The sequence below is a fragment of the Anarhichas minor genome, unplaced genomic scaffold (assembly GCF_050575085.1).
Source record: "Anarhichas minor isolate MPS153535 unplaced genomic scaffold, ASM5057508v1 ptg000005l, whole genome shotgun sequence".
NCBI classification, from domain to species: domain Eukaryota; kingdom Metazoa; phylum Chordata; class Actinopteri; order Perciformes; family Anarhichadidae; genus Anarhichas; species Anarhichas minor.
The window spans coordinates 1,256,609-1,273,416 of NW_027466451.1; the positions used below are offsets into that span (position 1 = coordinate 1,256,609).

The following is a 16,808-nucleotide window of genomic DNA, read 5'->3' on the forward strand; positions in this document are numbered from 1 at the left end:
TGAGGTTGTCGAAAGGCATCCTGGGTAGTGTAGTAAACCTCCTAAAAACAAATGTTACAGATTTATAATATAAATTCTAAACGTAAAAACGTTTTTTTTAGATAATTCCTGTGCGATGACAACGAAATATCACAATTTAACTTCAAGTAAAGTGTTAATTTTCTTTTAGCAGGTTCATGGCTCGCTGTTGGCATCACAAGTACGAACCCCGGTGGCGACGCTGACATCTATCCAGCCAACACCATGTGCAAATTGATAACGGCCGGGCTGGGAAGAGAACATCCTAGGAGTGGTGCCGGACACACTTTACACTGGCTGCCTCCTCACCAGCAGCAACAGCGTGAGCCGCCTTCTTCCTTTCTCTCACATGCGTAGAGTCGTTCTCTCAGCGTATCGTACCGCTGAGTGTTCCTGTGGCATTAACGTTAAATACTGACGTTTTAATACATGATACGACGAGCCATACAAATACATCCATAATGCGGTTAATGAATCTGGTCGCACGATTATTCTTTCTCACTTCGGCTGCACACAAATATCCGTGACGACAAAGCTGGACTGACGGAAAGTGTAGCATGATCGGGTGATGATCGGCGTGTGTGTGTGTGTGTGTGTGTGTGTCAGAGCCTAAATAAGTTTTCTTTAAAAGTTTAATACTGATGTCAATATGAAAATGAATGATGTGCCTATAATGTGCGTTGTTACTCTTACTTTAACGGCAGTGTTGACGACATTTCTCCCCACAACTGACCTTTTGAACAGCGATCGTGACAAAAGACCAGCCATTAAAGTCAAGCATTTCAAGCAGGTTTGTTACCAGTTTGTGGTGGTGCATCGGTGGAGTTCATTTCTACCATGAATGTGTGTTTTTTAGTATCAAAAATTGACCATAAATAACTGTGCCACGTGTGTGGGTGCCTTACTTGTGTAACACCTGAAACGGCCAAGGTTTGAAAGATGGTGCTCAAGTGTATGTTGGGCCCTACCGTGTGTGTGTGTGTGTGTGTGTGTGTGTGTGTGTGGCGTTAACCCCGTGTTGTATAAAAGGCCTTGTAACCAAAGGTGTTCTCTCCGCTGTAGGCCACATACAGGAAGCCGTCCTCGTCCTTCTCCTTGTCATAGAGTTGGCCCATAGTCAGACTGCAACACACAGCACAAACAGCAGTTAAGCAGAATAAATGATATATATATGTATGGGTCTGTAAAGATGAATGCCTCCAATAGTGGTTGTTTTGTGCTGATCGACAGAAATTTGACGTCAGTTTTCCAAAAAACCTAGAGCAGCCCCAAAAGGACAAAACGCATGCAAAAAGCAGAAATTATTTCCAATTTTTTTTTAAAAGGCTGTAGTCATAACAACTATAGGCCGACAGAAATGCAGTCGTCCATCTAAAATGACACTTTTGAATTTCAGACGTTAATAATATCATTGAATAAATACAAATACTTACACACAAGTGTAAACAGGCAACTTTTTGCTAACACATTTGCTATTGGGCGGCAACCACTGCAAACAGGAACTGCTAATAGCTCATTCAGCGTAGTGGCAATTTGCAGAAATGTAAACAAATATTATATAATGTATAAAATTAAATTACAGTATTAAAAGGACTGGTCATCAATCTTGCTTTGCCCATTCATTCTTAAATACACTCTACACTTTTACATTACACTGTACATCTCACTTGTTTATAGTCCTGTTATCTGTTCGTTTGTGCACTTTATTTTATATTTTACTTTATTTTACTGTAAATTTTAATATTTTTCTACTTTTTGCACTGTGTTGATTGTTGTTGATTGTTTAATGTTACGCACCACCCGTCATGTCAAATTCCTTGTATGTGCAACATACTGTACCTTGGCAATAAATGGTTCTGATTCTGATTCTCAACCCAGCATACAACTGCACTCTTTAACATCATTATTCTAGCCATCAAAAATGATCACAGTACAAATATTTCATTGCAATATACTACCACCATGTAGTGATACCACATGCTGAGTGAGATGTGACAGGAACAGCAGATCTTCACTTGTTAAAGATGTTAAGAGTTGGCTAGAATTTGAAAGACTTCAATTGAAAAAAATGACACCCACTTCAGGCCTCCCTCCAAAACCACTTCCCCAAATACTGCTGGAGTACCAGACAAAAACCTCCAGCCCTGAAAAGTGAAGCAAATGCTAAAGTGCCTTAAACCTGCATTCTCTCTAATGTCCATCAGGGGGCGACTCCTCTGGTTGTATAGAAGTCTATGAGAAAATGACTCTACTTCTCTCTTGATTTGTTACCTCAGTAAACATTGTAAACATGAGTTTATGGTCTCAATCTCTAGTTTCAAGTCTTCTTCAATACAGCATGATGTTCATTTAGTAAATTATGGTCCATTTAGAGTCAAACAGACCATAAAGTGGAGTATGCTTTAGGGCGTGTTTGACTGATTGACAGGTCTCTACCACGGCCTCACTCCTCCGCAGTCAGAATATGGTCACTTCCGTTGATTGGTTGCGAAAAAAACAACATTGCGATGGCCGAAATCCAAGATGGCGACAGCAAAATCACAGAACTCAAGGCTTCAAAACATCAGTCCACAAACCAATGACTGATGCCACGATGATTACGTCCACTTCTTATATACAGAGTGGCCTCAATGCCAAGCGTCATGTCTGGAGGAAACCAGGCACCGCTCATCACCTGGCCAACACCATCCCTACAGTGAAGCATGGTGGCAGCATCATGCTGTGGGGATGTTCTTCAGTGGCAGGAACTGGGAGACTAGTCAGGATCGAGGGAAAGATGAATGCAGCAATGTACAGAGACATCCTTGATGAAAACCTGCTCCAAAGCGCTCTGGACCTCAGACTGGGGTGAAGGTTCATTTTCCAACAGGACAACGACCCTAAGCACACAGCCAAGATAACAAAGGAGTGGCTTCGGGACAACTCTGTGAATGTCCTTGAGTGGCCCAGCCAGAGCCCAGACTTGAACCCGATTGAACATCTCTGGAGAGATCTGAAAATTGGCTGTGCACCAACGCTCCCCATCCAACCTGATGGAGCTTGAGAGGTCCTGCAAAGAAGAATGGGAGAAACTGCCCAAAAATAGGTGTGCCAAGCTTGTAGCATCATACTCAAAAAGACTTGAGGCTGTAATTGCTGCCAAGGGTGCTTCAACAAAGTATTGAGCAAAGGCTGTGAATACGTATGTACCTGTTATATTTTCATTCTGTATTTTTAATAGATTTGCAAAAATTTTAAACAAACTTTTATTCACTTTGTCATGGGGGTATTGTGTGTAGAATTTTGAGGACAAAAATGCATTTAATCCATTTTGGAATAAGGCTGTAACATTACAAAATGTGGAAAAAGTGAAGCACTGTGAATACTTTCTGGATGCACTGTATAAGAGTCTGTCCATTCTTGGTTAAAGACTCTGGTCTCGCAGTCCACTTTTCTCTTTTTGGAGAACGCCATGTGAAATAATTTCTCTGACTCATGTACTATTCTGATTGTTCGACCTCTCGTCCAGTCTCTCCCGTTTGTTTATATGTCACTCAATCCATGATGCTTATCGTGGTTACACATATTTGATTGGCTGAGCAGCCAATCAAACATTGTGATATGATTTACAATGTATGTAATTGGTCGGTGTACTTCCTGGACCGCTGAATAAGGGCAGTAAAGGCTGGAAAAGCTGCGCCGGTTAAAATAGAAGCGCTCCGTCAAAATTAAATAATTCTCAATTATCCATCGGTTTTAGGTCCAGGGTCCGGATACCACGGCATCTGGACCCGGACCGCAGTCCGCCTATTAGTGACCCCTGGTCTATAGGCTCTGATGAAAATATATAGCAGCATCAATATACGAAAATAAACAGACTGGACAACGCCATGGTAGCCACACCCCTAAATCATACCCTGCTTTCTGGTCTAGTTGGCTCTTAATGGGACCATTATTTATTAAATGAACATCAAGACTTGAAACTAGAGATTGAGACCACAAATTTATGTTTACAATGTTTACTGAGGTAATAAATCAAATGAGAAGTAGAGTCATTTTCTCATAGACTTCTATACAACCAGAGGAGTCGCCCCCTGATGGACATTAGAGAGAATGCCGGTTTAAGACACTTCCGCATTAGCTTCACTTTTCAGATTCAGAGGCTGCCCCCTTGGTTCTAATATAGATTTACTGAATTGTAGTGTTAACAAAAAAGTCACTTCACAGAATTATGCAAACCTCTTTTGAAACATAACATTCCAACATCGATTCTGAGAACTGACCATAATTACCACAAGCAAATGAGATCAGCATCCAAAAAGCTGCACAGCCACTCGAGGCCTCTTCAATGCATTTTACATAGTGCAACACCTGGGTACTTTGGGGGGGACATTTGCTACGGTTCTTCATGCCACAAATGATGAAGATTGAAAACAGGAAACAATTCTGCATTAAAGATTTCACGAGCCGTGTTTCCATTCAAGCGAAGTTTTAGAATGTCACAAAAAAGAAATGTGAATTACGCGTGTCTCTGTCGATTGGTTTGGACTACAGCGTAGCTTGGTCAGAAGTTGGCTCTGTAGGGTACACATGGCGGCAATCCACCAGTAAACAGAGAAGAAGAAGAAGTTGAGGTTGAGAATCGGAAGCAAAACAAGTCGGTTGCCTTCAGGAATTTGTTTCAATCGGGCAAGTTTTAAGTGTTCTTTCATGTCAGCTAGTATTGCCCACGTTTCATGTTGTCCGGAGACGGACAAGCATCCACGCGTTATAGGAATATTTTGAAGGACGCCAACAATGGAAACAGCCAGTCAGTCCTGCGAGTTAAATGTTTACTACATCAACTCTTTTTCGACAAAGTCAAAAACCATCTCAAGCGAGTGTAAAAACATTTTTTGCCTAAGTTTTATGGAATTTGACTGTTTCCATTTCCCTTTTCTATTGCAATACTTCAAAATGTTCATAAAGACACGGGACTGGAAACACGGCTTCTGCCTCACTCGCTTCCACTATTACGACTGCCGAATGAAGGGTTGTTCTCACCTGGATTGGGGGACAGTTTTGTCGACAAAGAGGAAGATGGCTTTCTCCGAAGGCAGCTGGATGCGTTTCCTGATGATCCACATGAACTGGGCCACTGTGATGTCAGAGGGCACCAGGTACTTCCTCTTATCAATGTCCACTATCTGAGAGCCGGAGACCTTCTCCACTATCACCTGGAGCACATGCATTAACAGAAAAACCAGGTGTGATTTGGCACGCTCTAATATGCAGCTTCACAGTTTTGTGAATGTTAGTTGCTATCTAAAAATGTCAGTAACATATGTCACTAGTAATCGATGGTGATAAGCCTGACGAGCAAAGCCTTACTTGCACTCCACTATTTTTTTTTTGTCGTAAATGTATGACTTTATAATCTTTCAAATTTGTGAGTTTTTTCTCGTAAATTTGCCACTTTAATTTAAGGGAATAACCAAGTTTTTTTCTCATAACATTTCTGACTTGATTATAAGTTTTTCTCAGAATGTAACCCCCTCCCCCTGCTCCGTAAATATATATATTTTTGACCTACAATGGCCCCAATACGCGGCCGTTGATGAGAGTGCTGGGGCTGGCTGAAAGCATTCAGGCTGTGGGCCTTAAAACCAGCTAAAAAACGTGAATTATTAATTGAGAGAAACAGCGATAATTCCCTGTGGGTTTATCATGACAAGCGACCCCCTTCACATTACACATGGTCATCTGATCCATTGCTTATATAATAATATTGACTTTGCAGCTTTAAAGCATTGAAAGCAGATCTTGATGATTCGTCTAGAACAGTGGTTCCCCCTTTTTTCCTTTAAGCCCCCCCTACTTGTTTCTAAGAAAAGCACAATACAATCCTACCCAGCCGCCACTGGAATCCAATTCTACAAATATAATACTAATAATATTAGTGTAGCCTGATCTTTATCTGACACTGTGCAGTAATACAGGGTTTAAACAGAATGTGGATGACTATTTTTGAGTGAGGACAAAAAATACCTTTTTAAAGTTGCATATACAGACTTTTGTATAAATTGTCCAGTAAGTGTGTTATTATGAAATGAATGTAAATGTCTTTGCAGCACTACTTTGCCCTTGTTTACGATGCCCCTCCAGTGTTGAGCTCTGTCTCTTTTGTGAGGTCTAACAATGCAGTGAGCTTTTAACAATAGGAAGAAGCCGTCTTCCCATTAAGCAGATACAGAACGCAGGAATTACTCAAGGGCATTGAGTTTAACAGGCTTTATCATCCACACAAAAGGCCCAGAGTGTGTGCTTCCTCAGTCCCTCTGTATGCACTCTGATCTGAGGTGTCACTCTTTATGCTATATTCCCTTCCTGCCAGCGTGGTTTTCCTGGTGTGTCAGGTTTGACTTCGCAAACCGGAAAGTGTGGTTAGTAAACAGTAGAAATAAGCATGGAGGCCAGTGAACCTGTCATGGTGTTTTTTTTTTCATATCTCACTTATTCAGTTTCTCTTTCAAACTAGTGTTGATGACTGGCGAAATTCCGAATAAAGGCATTTGATTGTGAGAACATCCTGAAGGTTTCCGTATAGGTTACTCTGCAGTGTACAATAAGGTGTCATCAGAGTTGTTCCATAGATGGTTTTAAGCTTTAAGTTTTAGGGAACTTTGTGAGTAATGGAGCCACTCTGATTTGATTGAATAAAAACTGGGATTCTTCATCAGGGTCACAGTTGGAACTCTGCTTCTCTGAGCTGCTCTCCTAATCTGTCTAACCAGACTATTATTACCACGCACTCATTCTCTTCTGCCCCCGCCCTTAACTGTCATTCACTCGCTCCTTATCTCTTGACTCTCTGTTGATCGCTCTATGGGGCCTTTCTCAAACCTCTCCTTACCCGATTTCGCGCCGTTTGCACGTTTGTGTGGTGGGTCTGCCAGATTGAGTGCCATCCCAAACCAAATAGCAGGAAGTGGAAGTGCAAAAGCGTGTTGCGTTCATCATGGAAGATGCTGCGAACTATTGTTCCGCGCAACTACCTGAACAAACGTAAACTGCTCTAACTAAGGTAGACATTTAATACTGTCATACAGACGTCAACAAGTTAAAGGTTACATTGTACTATGGAGGAAATGTCTTGTCTAGAAAACAGTAGTTCATTTGATTGTTAAAAAAAGAGAAGCTCATAAACATCAGAGTTAAAAACGAGGAGAGGTTTACCAAAAAAAAGAAATGCCACAAAGGTAGCATGGGAGTAAGTTTGATTTTTTTTTTGCTTTAGTTTCTCTGTATATTTCTTTTTATTCTTAAACCCTGTGAATATTTGCACATCCACTAGAATATACCTTTGCCAAGCTCTTTCATTTCAAACATACATTGTACACATTTTTTTAATAATAGGCCTATTATTTAATATATTAACTGTCTTTCATTTATTCTATATGTATGTTTCCTGTTAATGCACCAAAACTTCAAAGCAAACTAAAAACTAACTTAGCAATAGACCAGATTCTGATTCTTCTTTATCGGCTTAAAGACTTATTTTATGTGGAGTGAATGTAATGACTCCACTGTTCCCTCACTGTTACTTATGTCCAGTGGCGGCTGGTGGAACATGTTCTAGGTAGGGTTGTGCCACATCCAATCAATTTCAGCAAACATCCCAGTGTGATTTAATGCAAAAAAATGAAGGTATCAAACACGCATTACTACTTTGCAGTTAAATAATTAATATTTATTCCAACACGAAAAAAAGCAGTAAATAACGTGTGACAAACACGTCAGGATATCATATTTGTGTCACCCTCACAGGCAATTCAGTATAATATAAAACACACACATACATATATATATATATATATATATATATATATATATATATATATATAATAGAACATGTTTATGCGTGTGAGTGCCGATGTCACCAGGAAGTAGATTGGTTGCTTAGTTTAAAAAAATATGACAGAGTAATAAAGTAGTCTTTAATAATGAAAGGTCGTGTTTGATACTTAAGATCTTCTCTAAAATCTTCCTCTATGAACTCAAACAGACACATTTCGTGGAAAGTTTTAGAAGTTTTATTTTTCAGACTTAACGTTAGTTACAGCGCTGCAGGTCTTTCTCTATCTCTCTCACACATCAAATTTACTTTAAAATTAACACTTATACATAAAGGTTTACTAGATTATGGGTCCATACATGTGGTCAACACACGTCTCTCACTCGTTTCCTCTCGGTTTCGTTGTTGTTTGTTCTCACTCGTAGTTCTGCTGGTGGCTGAAGAATCTGTCCTACTGGAGAGCAATTACTTCTTTTGTTCCTTTACATTTTATCTGCGGACTTCACAATAGTTGTGCAGAACAAAATAAGCATTATTAAGAAAAGGAAAGTCCTCCATTTTGTGTCCATCACCCTCCCTAAAGCCGCTAACCGTGACTTCAGATGGCCGCTCCGTAGGTCTGATAACGCCGCTGGACACACCGCTCACTAATCGCTCCAATAACAGCTGCTTCCTCCGTAATAATGCAGACTTTAACTGAACAACAGCTGCTAGTAAAGACAACAAGGTCAGCATTGCCTGTAATCAGTTGTCCATGTTAAATTAACCTGGTAGATTTCCAGGAAACGGTCACGTACTAGGTGTGTGACGAATTCGTTTCCAAACATATCCGTTTTCGACTGTCCACACGAATACGCAACCCCGGCGTTTCAAACGTATCCGTCTTCGGGAGCATTTTCAAACTCCTCCGTTTTCGGTGCTCGAAAACGCCGGCGTAGTGTGGACACTCAGTGTAAACGTAGCAAAACATATGCATTTTCAAATGCCCTACTGCCCTCTATTGACCAGCAGCCACTGCTTATGTCGCTCATTATTAGCGCTGTGTGTAACAGTTGCCCCTTGATGCGAAATCATGGTTGCGAAATGTCGCGATGGTTACTGTTGCCGTCGGAGAGAAGGCAAGTTCGTTCCCAAAGCTCGCCACTGTGTTTACACCCTCCATCTTTTAAGAAGGGTGATTCATTCAGCTGCGAGTGTGACAACAAACGGAATGGGGAGGGTCCGGTTTGAGAAAGACCCTATCTTTACCCTTAACCCCCATCCCCCTCCCCCCCACCTCTTACTCACCGGTACTCTGTCAGGATATTTGTTGCGTATTTTGGCTGACTCCACACATCGGTGCTCTGAGGGAGAGAGGGGAAACAAACAGGAAGTCAGGATTAAAAGGGATGAGTGAGGCCTCCTGGGAGCCTTCCTCCTCTAGTGCCTTTAATGCCAACCACAGCCAAGCCCAGTCTGTCAGTACTCCATACGCGGGACCAAACCCAGCATAAAGACAGACACCTGGACAGACGGACTATGTACAAAGTCAAAGAGTGATTATCTTCTCTAATTTTAGTGATCTTAATCACAACAGTCTTTATTAAGTGATACTAAACATGTTGGTACTTATCAAAGAGTGATGGTGCTTCTATTTCTATGCTTTGTGGGCAGGACCAGATGCAGCAGGCAGACACTGAACAGAGGCCCGAGAGGTGATGAGCGATAAGATGTGGTGGATCCATTTAGGCTCTCATTAGCCCAGATAAGAGGCCTACTTTTGGAATCGTCTCGAGCAGCGTTGCTTTAAAAAAAAAAAAAAGGACGGTGGAGGTTAACTGAAGAGGATGTGAACAGGGGAAGCTTAAGGGAGCTGAGGAGCTCTTGGTGCTGCAAATCAAACCTGGCCCAGTGTGGGGGAACTTTACACCAAACTCCATTCAGAATTCTGGTAAATGAATATTCACCCTGACACATTACAATGTTCACGTTAGTGGAACACGTTACAAGCTCTGGAACAAATATTAAGATAACACCCTTAAATTTGGCACCCACTTAGTACACAGTCACTGCTCATTTCAATTAAATATATTGCTGTTATTTAAAAGAAAAAAAAGAAACTTTTGCTGTATTTTGTCAGCATACTGTCCCGGAGGCAGTGTGGAGCAATGCAAAACGTTACTATTGAGAGAAAGGACTTCTTTGTGTTGTATCATTGTTAATCATCTAACGTCACTACTATAAGCCATTGCCTATATATGTATGTAACCCGGCATTACATTGTCAGATACTTGAATGGAGTATGGCAGTGAAACTTTCCCATGCAAACATAAGATAGGTTTAAGGGGGGGCTGACTAATATGATGGATCAGCAACGTTAAACATGAACCCGATTTAACAGCGGTCATTTAACTTGCAGGCAGAACATGTTAGCATTTGTTGTTGCTAGTCATGCAACGTTAGCGGCTATGGATCGGTCGTTTGCGAGTCGCATGCGTTTCTGCACCTATGGGGAATGATATAGCAAAATCGCGGAAGGAGCAAAACAGAAAGGGAGGGCGCATGACATGACAAGAGCATCTCTCGTTTCATAACAATCCAAACCCCGTTACCGAGGGAATGGTCCTCTTTAAACATCCATTTCATCTTTGCTGGGTCCCCGCACTGAGGCGTGATGGTGGCGAGGAAAAGGCTGGCTTCTAAATCAGCGGATAATGTCGGCGTGACGTCCAAAAAATCCCGACAAAAGCGATCAAAACAAAACGTCAACAATGTCTCTCTGCCCGAAGCTTCTAACTGTCCGTCTAGCTGTGAGGTGACGTCACTGTCTGACAGAGGGGGTGGTGATAAAGATGCTACCTTCAAGTTCTCCCGGAAACAATCAGTCCATCAATTGCCAGGCACTGGTGGAAGAAGTACTCAGACCTTTTACTTAATGCTACAGTGCAGATTACTTAGTTACTTTGTTAAGTAAAAGTCCTGCATTCAAAAAAAGCATTGTATTGGCATCAAAACATACTTAAAGTACCAAAAGTAAAAGTACTCGTTATGCAGAATGGCCCATTTCAGAATAATGTTTATTATATGGTATTGGATTATAGTTATTGACACATTAATGTGTACCTTACTTCAAAGGACAGCTGAGCCGACGGCGAGAAGCTAACTGTGCTAACAACAACAACAGTGCTGTCAGTGCTAACAAACTGAGTTGGAACCCACGACTCTGTAGGTCTGGATGGTGTTATCAGCTGTTGTATTAATATAAAAATACCATATTATAATGTATTAAATAATTATATATATTTTTTGCATTAATATAAATCTGAAATGTAACTAGTAACTTAAGTTATTAAGGAAAATGTAGTGGAGGAAAAAGCACAATATTTTATTAGTAGAAAGTAGCATAAAATGGAAATTGTCTACTCAAGTAAAGCTAACGGTGCTAACAGCACTGTTGCCGTTGTTTGCACTGACAGTTTACCTGAGGGGGAACCGGAGGGTGAGTCCTATGCGTCCGTTACGATGCCTTTGTTATCAGCAGTTTCTGCTGTAAGCAGTGCAGAGTGTCGGACATGACGAGCTAGCCACCATGTCAACATAGCAAGGTAAAGCTCTGACTACAACACACAGAGGGAGAGGGACATTTTATATTGATACTCTGAATTTGCCTGATATCAGACAGAATTGTAAATAAATAGTCTTTTATGACAAAATATAGTAATTGTATATATGTACAGGAGTTACATGGGATGTATTAAAAGGGGAAGGGGGCCCATTGAGGCTCCATATGTACAGGGCCCAGATTTGTTGTGCTACGCCACTGCTCCCACTCAGTGAGAATAACTACAGAAGTGTCAATCAACTGATGGCAAAATGGCTTTAAAGCCACTATTGCTGTCACTTACGTAAAATACCTAATTTTGTAAAATAAAGTCCAAAAAGGATTAAATGAGCAATACAAATTTAGTTTGTATCTCTAAATAGGTAACACTACAAGAGTAGCACATTTAGGCTATTTAAACTATGTGTGAGAGGGCCACTAGATAGGGATAACTGCGCGTTACACTCCCACAGCGGAATAACAGAAGGATTCCTGTTCGTCCCATTGTACCGATATTGATTGAATGCAGCACGAATGTATATCCATGGTAACCGTGCGACGCTAGGCTAAACTGAAACATGGCGCGGTGTATGGCACAAGACTAGCCAGGTGGCTAACATAAATAGCATGTTTATACGCTACGTTTTGCCAAAAATACGCTCTATTTTACTTACCGAGGGTTAATCTGTGTCTACTCGTGCTAATCCTCCGTTGAATCCACTTAGTTTTACTCACGTACCATATATGCTAGCTTAAACGTTAGCTTGACTCAGCTAGCTAGCTAACTAGCCGGCTGACTTGATGATACATAACACTCGCGGCCACGAACGCTATTTATATAGTTACCGATGGCTTTCTATGACGTCTATTCTCACCCGGCTTTGATTCGGTATAAAACGAGTGTTTGCACGAAAGCCACCCTGTTTCTGGTTGTTGTTTTGTGCCTCACCTACATCTCACCTCTGCTCGTTGCCTACAGGAGCCAAGGTACAGTAACTTACTGTAATGTCCAACTCGAGCTAAACTATTATGACCGTTGCTTATGTGGCTATTGCTTATTTAGTAACTTTACACACGTCTTGTGATGTGTAAATGCGCGTTTGTTAGTAGACGTGCTTGCCCGCTATTTAACCATGATTGCCATGCTATTTTAGGTTTCTGGATTAAAAGAAGGACCTATGAGGAACAACCGGTTGTGCGGTTCCAGTACCAGACTCTGCTGGTGGCAGCAACCAGTACTCGGGGAGACTATGTGGCCTGGAGCTCCTTCCCCCATCTTAACAACATGCTTGGGGCCAATCTCCGGATCCCTTCTGTCTCTGTGAGAACACACTCAGTTCCCTCACACCTGTCCCCTGCATGGGGCGTGTACTTACATAATAATTACGTCAAACACTGCTGTTTTTTATAACGCAGAGGTGATTTACTTAACAGTATGTTTTTATATTTTCTGTGTGGGTGAACACACTCTACAGGTGAGAGAAGACGACCAGAACCAGGATGGGAAGTCGGATCTCCTGATTTTTCAACTGCAGCTACCTCTAAAACCGGAGGAACAGGTGTACAGTGTCCAACTGCTGCTCACCTTCAGCTACAAGCTCTTTGTATGTATTCCACACCCGGGCTATCCAGACCAGTCTCAGTCGAAGTTCCCACTAAAGTAAAGCGCATTATGTCTTTGCGTTCTCCCCAGCGCATGTCCACAGTGGTGATGCAGAGCCTGGCTTATGTGCAACACTCCTCTTCCGTTCCCGGAGCTAAGCTGTCGGTCAGCGGAGACCTGAGGCTGCTGCAGAGGACACCGCTGCCTCACCGGGGACTGTACGACATGTACAATGTGAGAGTTCACCCATCCACCTGTTCTTCTTCTCTTGTTTTCTCCTTTCCCTTTTAAGCAATCAACAGAAATGTATGAAAAAGGCAAATTCATGAATTGGGAGAAGGCGCAGTTGTGAGCGAGCAAGGCTGTGATTGGATGGATGAGCTGAAATGGGAGGCCCATGTTTGTGAAGAGAGGAGAGACTAGACCACAGTGAAGCGTGCAAATACAGTAGTCTTCCCACAAATGTGCTTATGAAACTTTTTTTAAAAGGTGGTTACTGCCAAAAATCAAGATGGCTACAGACAACATTTTTTACTTAAACCTTTAAAATGGCACGAACCAATGAGTTATCCAACTTCATGTTGACCATGTCAGTTTCTTAGATACAGTCTAAGTGGAGTACGAGTCCAAGAGAGAGCAGAGAGCGTGGAGGTGGAGCAGCGCTTCGTTGTCGTCACTAATATTATCCATCTACCTCGAGTCTCATTTACATCAAATAAAAAACATCATCATAATGAACGTAAACAACACTCGCTAGCTTGAGCAAATGTCTGCCTGATACCAGATACCAGATTTTGTTTTTGTCGTCAAAGAATTTTATTTATTGATTGCTGTCAGGATGTAAGGAGAATTTATTTCAACAAATATAACAAAAAGTGTTTCCAAAATGAATTGCCTACCCCAACATTAATGTGTCTTTTCTCAAGGTGTCAGTGATCGATGGCTCCAGCCCCTTTGCGAGTGCGTACAGCCTTGACAACATAATTCAGAGCTACCAGGAAAGAAACTGTAAGTTGACAAAGCAACCTATTTAGCTTGCTTGCTTTTATTACTGCTGTGTATATACTGTGTGACTAAACCTGGAACTTAAGCTAAACCACCACCTTTGAGCGGACTTAAACCTTACTTATTACATCCACTGCATAACATGTGGATATTTTAATGATGACAACTCTCACTTTTCTCTCTCTGTCTCTTCGTCCCTTTCTTTTTTTCCTGCCATAGTGACCACAGTACTGTCCTGTCCCATGCCAGTCTGGACTGTGGGGCGCGCTGCTGGCTCTCCCTTTCAGCTCAACGCTGAGATCCGGTACCCTATGGAGGTCATTAGATATCCTTTAATAAATGCAGGAAGGTGTTGTTCTTTTACATCGCTTCTGAAGACTTCAGCAGACATAAGCCTGATAAGAACTATCTAAAATGACAGATACCACCTTTGGGAAAAATGTATTTGAGTGGTCGGAAGACTAGAAAGGCGCTTTACAAATGCAAGTCCATTTATCATTTAATTGCCGGACATTTGTTTATTACTGGAAAACAACATGTCCAGATCGCAATTTCTTTCTCTCTACTATTTATCCCTTCAAGATAATGTATCCATCTTTTGGTAGAAAAATTCCCAATGAAAACTGCTCCCTGTGAGGCATCATGAGTAACCATTGTCATTGTCATTTTTCAAGTTAGCTCCACAAAAACTAATTCCTTTCACCTCCATTGCACTGCGAGATACTTTGGCAAACAAAGCTGAAACGATCGGCATGGCAGTTGTTTATTTTGTTTAGGTCAAGTTGAAGCTGCTCCTCATCGTCTTTGAACTGTTCCATAAATGAGCAGGATCCATCCATCCTGCTCATTTAGTGCAAGCCTGACCGGCGCACCTATGTCAACAAAGCAAGGCGTAGCTCTGATGCATTTGTTCGCAAATATTTGTTTGAAGCTACAGAAATGTTCAGGATGTTGCTGTGAAGTTATCCTCTTTATTTACACCTTAACCTATTTCCTGCCACCTATCGGCCTGGCTTCTGGGAAACTATCAAATTTGCCTGGATTCAATACGTCAGCGTCCTCCTCGTCTTCCTCTGGGTCTTTGAACGCGTGCAGAGATTTGTTTTCCAGAACCAGGTTCTAACCACCGTACCTGTACCAGCGGGAAAACCTCATCTGTCGTGATGCAGCGGTGCGGTGCTTTGACCTCCGGGTATACAAGAACAGACTACATGTCTCACAGGGACTCACCAACACTGATGCTATGCTAATAGCCATTAGGTCAGTTTTGCAAATACAAAACACATAAACACCAAATTCTTCCTTTTTTCACTTTCTAGTTTGTCCTCTTCACTTAACCAGTAATGAACCTCCAAGCAAGAACTTGCTGTATTCCCTTTGCTGTATTTATGATTTGGCTGTATTTTATACAAACATGCACAAATTCATTTATATGAAAATGCATTTCTTCTTTTACCTCTATTTGAAGCTATGGACATTTCTAGAAATTACTTACAGATTTTCTATATTTTTACTATTTGTATGTTAATGACAACTTGTTACAGTAATTAAAGAAGTTCTTTGTGGATGAGCTCATTTCATTCTTTCTGTTGTAAAAAGCTTTAGGTGATGGATAATAAAAAAAACGATTTGTACATTTTAACTTTCGGTATTGTCTTCAATTGCAATGCTTTTATTTAATTTCATCTTTATCTCCACCAGGAGAATCAGACAGTCACACAGTGTGTGTGCTTGCGTGAGAGAATGAGTGTGCACCTCTGTGTCTGTCCACGGCCAATCTTGCATTCTGCTGCAGGAAACTGCATAATATTTTGGGTGGAGATTTATGGCTTTTCATACCACCTCTGCTAGTTGAAGTGACTCACACTTTCCCGAAACACCCTTTATTGCCTGTCTCATACTGACTTCTGTAATGGTCATTTTTTACATAGTATACAGTATATTTCTACTCAGTATATTGTATTCATGCATAAGTAATTTTGCTCTGAACTTTGTTGAACTTCACCGTGTCTCTGTTGTGCAAAAGAAGAATTCTCCCTTTCCTGTTCACAAAGATAACTAACTGTGTTGTATGAGAATGTTCCAGCGCCAAGGCCTTTGGGACGCTTGTTTTGGTTGCTGACTGTTTGTTTTTCATTGTTGTTCCTATCAGTCTGAGACCAAAAGTCTGAGCCATCGGCCCCCACCTTTGCTCATTCTGTATAAAGAAAGCTTGTTCACTTTGTTCTTGGTTCTTCCTCACTGAGACTCTACGCATTCTGTTGTGATGATTGAACCTTCTCTGCGCAGAGAATAAATACTTAAAAGACAACCTGGTTTTTGGTATTATGTATTTCAGCAGTAAAAGACTCACGCAAAGCGGGTATAGGAATATTTTCCACCACACTTCCTACTTTAATTTCATTTTTTTTTAAGTGAAGAGATTCATTTGTAATTAACAGCAAAGAAAACAGTTTGACTATTTAATAATGAAAATCGTAGCGCAACTATGGAACAGAAATAGTAAGAAGGGTCGATTAACAGACCTTGGAATTTTATTTAAATAATGCTCTTAATTACTAATATGTGACTGATTAATTTTCCACTACACCACATACAGCACAGCTGACCTTAAAAACGGAATAATCTTTGAATGACAACTTTAGAGGATGTTTTTTTTACTGCTTTATTTCCATTTAATAATGGCTTATGAAATAATGTGATGTGCTTTGTGGGAGGATAATCTGCAGCACAAGGCAAGAGTCATGGTTTTCATTTTCCCTTTTGACAAACTCATGTTTGTTGGTATA

The 16,808-nt window shown here is 41.0% G+C and overlaps 2 protein-coding genes across 4 annotated transcripts; one reads left to right on the forward strand and one right to left on the reverse strand.

Annotated features, from left to right (window-relative positions):
• Window positions 1-886: 886 nt before the first annotated feature.
• Window positions 887-10,635, reverse strand: gabarapl2 (GABA(A) receptor-associated protein like 2). 3 transcript variants are annotated; one of them, XM_076075596.1, is made up of 4 exons: window positions 10,423-10,597; window positions 9,119-9,174; window positions 5,041-5,213; window positions 887-1,140 (listed from the first exon to the last, which is right to left on the reverse strand). In XM_076075596.1, exons 1-4 carry the CDS (start codon window positions 10,454-10,456, stop codon window positions 1,026-1,028), a joined length of 378 nt encoding a protein of 125 aa, XP_075931711.1. In that variant the 5' UTR covers window positions 10,457-10,597; the 3' UTR covers window positions 887-1,025. The 3 variants fall into 3 exon arrangements, 2 of the variants coding, with proteins under 2 accessions (XP_075931711.1, XP_075931719.1); XM_076075604.1 differs by lacking the exon at window positions 887-1,140 and adding an exon at window positions 1,200-3,067 and having other exon boundaries at window positions 10,423-10,635; XR_012947388.1 differs by lacking the exon at window positions 887-1,140 and having other exon boundaries at window positions 5,121-5,213; window positions 9,119-9,614; window positions 10,423-10,563.
• Window positions 10,318-16,330, forward strand: tmem231 (transmembrane protein 231). Its single transcript, XM_076075585.1, has 7 exons — window positions 10,318-12,398; window positions 12,566-12,732; window positions 12,887-13,015; window positions 13,105-13,248; window positions 13,941-14,022; window positions 14,239-14,344; window positions 15,021-16,330. Exons 1-7 carry the CDS (start codon window positions 12,260-12,262, stop codon window positions 15,181-15,183), a joined length of 930 nt encoding a protein of 309 aa, XP_075931700.1. The 5' UTR covers window positions 10,318-12,259; the 3' UTR covers window positions 15,184-16,330.
• The last annotated feature ends 478 nt before the right edge of the window (window positions 16,331-16,808 follow it).